Here is a 5,420-nt window from a genome sequence, read left to right on the forward strand (position 1 = left end):
CTACAAATTCTGCCATTGTGACCAGTAGACACCCCTCAGGAGAAGAACCAATATTTGCAGTCACTGTGGCTCCTCTTTGGTCAAAAACACATGGTCTGTGTTGAGGGCTTGACTCCACACCTGCAGGAACTCTCTACCAAGGTATCCCTGACTTACTGTCAACCCCAGGAAAAGAGAGGCAACTCTCACCTTGGGCACCCATCAGCGTGCTGAGGAGGAGAAAGCAGAGTCCCTGTAGAAAGAGATGTCCACTCAAAGCCATCTTGACTCCCATGTCATCAGGGTCACAGCCCACTACAAATAACCCAATGAGCAACAGGACACTGAGAGGTCCACAGCAGTGGGAGGGGACATGAAGACACGTCCCTTACATCCTCCCTTCTGAGAGCCAATAGGGATGCCTTCTCCCATCTCAGATGCTATCAGACTTCGTCTGCTGCGTTCTGAAGCTCAAACACCAATTAGATTCTGAACCTTCAATATCTCCTTATATGAGCAGCACAGTCCTCTGACGTCATGCTTCCTTAGGGCCCTGAGAATTGGCTCCCGTGATCAGGGCTGGTTCAGAAAAGCTGCATCCCAAATCTAGTGCTGCTTTATCCCAACGCTGGCTGGCAGACTGTGCAATCATTTGGGGTCAGGATGCTGTGGCCATTTGATGCCTCTGGTATAACCAGACCATCGTTCTTCCCTGTGACTGAGCTCACGGCTAAGGCAGAGAACCACAAAGAGGCTTGAAATAGGACAGTGAGCACCAGTCAGCAGACAGTGGGGACCATCGGCCTAGAATATCACATGGAGGGAATGAGGGGGAGTCAGCCAGTGGTGGTGGGGCTGTGCTTATTCTTCCCTCAGTTTCCCCTTCTCGCAGTGATCTGGAGTCTCAGGGTGTGGAGCCCAGTGGGTTCACAACAAGGGGTTTTGGCAGAATCTAACTTTTCCCTTCTCAAGGGTCTCTCTTAGCCCAGCTCACACAAGCCATGTGAGGCCACACAGACACAAAGAAGGGCTGCAGCCTGCAGCACATGGGAGACCCAATCTTTTCGTCCCAGCCCACAGTCCTGTCCTAAGACTTGTTATTGATCAGGAGCAATAAACAGCAATACTCTACCACCTCCGCACGTCCCCCCTTCCTTATTCCAGAGAGTCCCTCCACCTGCTCATTTGCTGCAGTGTAAATTTTGGCCCCTAATCCATCTCATCCTTGCTGTCTCCAATACATAAACTCATCCTCTTTTCAGTTATACTGGTGTTACTGTTGGTAAAAGATTACTGCATTCAACAGTAAACACTAAAGATGTTAGGAAGACATTTTTCATGTGAGGGAAAGAAAAAAGGAGAGAGATAATAACAATTGCTCAAAGGGTGTGAATGTTCACTGAGGTCAAATCTGGGCATTACCGGACACAGCGCATAACACACTCAACCCAGCCCATATTTGCTAAGCATCTACCCACATGTGCATATAATTGCAGCACATGGGCTCAGAATAACACCAAGACAGACACTACTCCTAAGTGTGAGGGGTTTACAGTCTAGATGCTAGTAGAAGCTGTTATGTAAATAATGAGATACCAAGTTTTCTTTGGTTTTTTTGTTTGTTTGTTTGTTTGTTTGTTTTTGCTTAACAGATGTGGGAAAGCTACAAAGGAAAATGCTGTGGGTAATTAGTAGTTATAATGTGGAAGAAACTGCAGGGAAAGTCGAACCCAGCCAGGGGAGCCTTTTATTGAGAAGGGACACTTAAGCTGACACCTGATGTATGAGGTGGAGTTTATAATGAAGGCCCATCAACCCACACCATGCCCTTCCCTATACCCTGTCACCCCTGGTAACTGCTTCCTCTGAATTTTGACATGTTGAAATTCTATTGTTTTACTTCCTACTCTTGCTTTGAACATACTTGTCCTTCAACTCATCAATGCCTCTACTCCCTTGAGTCTCTTGCTCCACTAGAGGTAGAATGCACTAAGCATTGGCCCTAACTACTAATCATCCAAGGCCAGCTGAGCCACCCCTACAGAGGAGGCCTGCAGCCTGAACCAAATAAAAGATAGAAACACCTCAGGGCAGTGGGGCAGCATCCTCTGCCCTTCCTCTCCCTCTGGCCCACAGAGACTCAGAGTGTTGACTAACACCTTCACTTCCCATAGACAGACAGAGCCCTAGCTACTCACTTCTAGGTTTCAACCATTTTCATCATATACACAGTCAGAAGAAGAAAATGATGAAGCATAATGATAAACATGAAAAGTCTTTTTATAAGTGTGTAAAAATCCCTGTCCTGGGTCCTGTTTACCCACATTAGATTGGATACATAGGGTCCCAGAATATTCTGTTTCTTATGTTACTCACCTCTGTGGAGCGCATTGCACTGGATCAAGCCCATTTCCTCAGTGGGTTGCTGCTGGTGAACGTTTATAGTCTGGTTTTCCTCTGTTGGACATTCACTTCATTCCATTTAGGACAGGAGGATTCTGTAATCCAGCCTAACTTCTCTTACAGTTCAAGATTGTATTCTTTTTTTTTTTTTTTTAGGAAAATCTCACTCTTTTGCCCCAGACTAAAGTGCCATGTCCTCAGCCTTGTTCACAACAACCTCCAACTCCTGGACTCAAGCAATCTTCCTGCCTTAGCCTCTGGAATAGCTTGGGACTAGAGGTATCCACCCCAATGCCCAGCTAATTTTTCAGTTTTTACTACAGACAGGTCTCACTCTTGCTCAGGCTGGTCTTAAACTCCTCAGCTCAAGCAATCCTCCTGCCTTGACCTCCCATAAGCAACATCAACAGGTCTTTTTTTTTTTCTTCTGAGTTAGAGCTTTGCTCTGTCACCCAGACAGGCTAGAGCACCTTGACCTCAGCCTAGCTCATAGCAACCTCAAACTCTGGAGCTCCAATGATCCTCCTGCCTCAGCCTCACAAGTAGCTGGAACCCCTGGTGCCCACCATCACACCTGGCTAATTTTTTTCTATTTTTAGTAGAATAGGGTCTTGCTTTGCTCAATCTGGTCTCTAACTGTTGGCCTCAAGTGAACCTCCCATCTCAGCATCCTAGAGTGACACGATCACAGTGCTCATGCGTGAGCAACTATGCACAGACAAGATTTAATTCATATATTTGTTTAGTCATTCACTTGACATGTATTTATTGAATACCCAGTAAATATCCAGAAATTATGCAAAGGATATAAGAATAGCTGAAATAGACACGGTCCCTATGACAAAGCTTGCCACAGAGTAGCTTGCCACAAACAAAACAAGTTCAATAAAGCAGGATCTGGTGTTCTCACAGTGGATGGGGACCTATATGAGATGAGAATGATGCCTGTGCTTATTCTTATAAGGTTGATGAATCTCACAAAGTCAGGTGGGAGAGGGTGCAGGCAGAACAGAAAATTTCCAAATGTGGCAGGAATCCTGCTCTTTTCCTGATATGAGAGGTGCAATGTGCCTAGACCACGGAGAGTGAGATGGGGTTGAGGAGAGGCATGATGGAGTAGGGCACAGACTCCGAAGAGTTGATGGTTCTCTCAACAGAGAAAGTGGCAGTTGGGATGGAGAGACATGGAGGCATCTGAGTATTAGGTCAGAGACACCAACATCAATACCTGAATCACATGAGATCCACGCTCCCCTCACCCTTGAAAGTTCCACAGCCTATGCATTTGAGGAAAGCCACAAGGGTGCCTTACCCACATCCACAAATTAGTCTGAATCACTTCACACTGTGGCAACTACCTGAGGGGATTATCTGTAGTTGCACAAATCTGCCCACAGAGATGTCAGCTCTAGTTCCTCTCCCCAACACCCACCTACGCAGTGGAGGGTCTCCTCTTGGCCTGAGGATGCTCTTGTAAACGGAAAATAATACTCTCTTTGGGGTATGAGCTCCAAGTAGGGTTGCTTGTGCCTGAGGCACTGCAATACTTAGCAGTGCTGCTCTTAACACACAGCTCTCTCTCCCTAGCCACACACCTGTCACCCAGGTGACCGGGACAGGAAGAGTCCTAGTCATAACAGTGATGAGATGAGTGTGTCCCAAGTCCTCCTGCATTCTAACTTGATACTAAGTTTCTCTTGAAAGTACACGAGCACTTGAATGTTTACTACAGCACCATTCCCCATTGCAAAGATGTGGAATCAATCCAGGTGGCCATCAATTCAAGAGTGAATTAATAAATACGGTGTATATATACACCATGGAGTACTACTCAGACAAAAATAGGATGTTGCCTGTTTCAACCATTGGTTAAATATTGAAACTGGAGAATATTCTCCTAAGTGAAGCATCTAAAGAATGGAAAAAACAAAGAGCACATATACTTGCTATTAAATTGGAACTAAGCAATGAGCGCACATGTGCACAGAGGGAAGTCAAGCTCAGTGACAATCAAACAGGAGAAAGGGGGAGGAAAGAATGGCTAAAACCTACCTAACAGGTACAATGAACACTAGTTGGATGATGGTCACACAACTGAGACTAAAGAATTACAAAAGTGATCCCTGTAACTGAAAACATTTGTACCCTTTTAATATTTTAAAATAAAAATAAATAATTGATAGATAGATATTCAGCATTCCCTTAACTAAGAATGTGAGTTCACGTTTACAAAGTTAGCCAAGCTTTATAACATTTAGATGTACATCCTGCAGAGGATCCACAGGCCAGGGAAGCAGCCTGCCCAGGCAGGCACAGTAAGTCAGGTGGCTGCTCTGGCATCGCACTGCCTTCCACCCTGGAGTGCCCTCTCACTGACTCTGGTGCACCCACTCAGAAGCTGGGTTTCCTTCACATTTTAAAAATCTGTGTTATCACCAAGCTGCACACATTTCACAGCCATGCCCTGAAAAGGCTCTTTCCCATTGGGCATACATAAGTGTTCCCGTTGGAGACTTTAAAACTGAAGTTCCCCAACAACTGGGTACCCCACCTCCAACAAACTCTTCTTTTCTTCCAAAAAAGGAGGGGTGTAAACCACTGGCAGCATTTCCAGTACATTTTCCAGCTTTCCCAATAAGCCCCTTTTCTTTCCAGGGCCCCAGGTGAGGCCATCTCAAAGCTATATCTCTATGACACTTTGCCATGGAGATGAAGAGGTGGTGTCTGGGTTAGGCCTTCAATGTCACAGTCTTTTCTTCTCTTTCATTCCAGAATCCTTCCCATGAACTTCCCAGCATTGAGGGAGGAGAGGAAAGCAAGGTGTTAAAATCAGTTATTTCATCAAATCTAAAATGCTATCAATGGCAAAATGGACCATTATTTTATATAACCCTCAAAATAGAAAAAAATATAAAATAATGACAATTAAGGCAGGATGTACTATAAATTTTAAGATATATTTCAGAGATGGTAATTTTTTAAAAAGGGACAAATTACACATCTTATAGTGGACAAAGTCATGGTCATATGTAGAACAT

General features: G+C 44.9%; 1 protein-coding gene across 1 annotated transcript in view; it reads right to left on the bottom strand.

The window, feature by feature from the left end:
- Positions 1-262, bottom strand: part of LOC100950848 (antigen WC1.1-like) — an 89,033-nt gene extending 88,771 nt beyond the window's left edge. Inside the window, exon 1 of the mRNA XM_012809299.1 lies at positions 190-262. Within this exon, the coding sequence (XP_012664753.1) occupies positions 190-262 (73 nt within the window). The remainder of the gene's footprint in view (positions 1-189) is intronic.
- Between the last annotated feature and the right edge of the window lie 5,158 nt (positions 263-5,420).

This window comes from Otolemur garnettii, unplaced genomic scaffold (assembly GCF_000181295.1).
Source record: "Otolemur garnettii isolate 467f Iridium unplaced genomic scaffold, OtoGar3 scaffold00104, whole genome shotgun sequence".
NCBI lineage: Eukaryota > Metazoa > Chordata > Mammalia > Primates > Galagidae > Otolemur > Otolemur garnettii.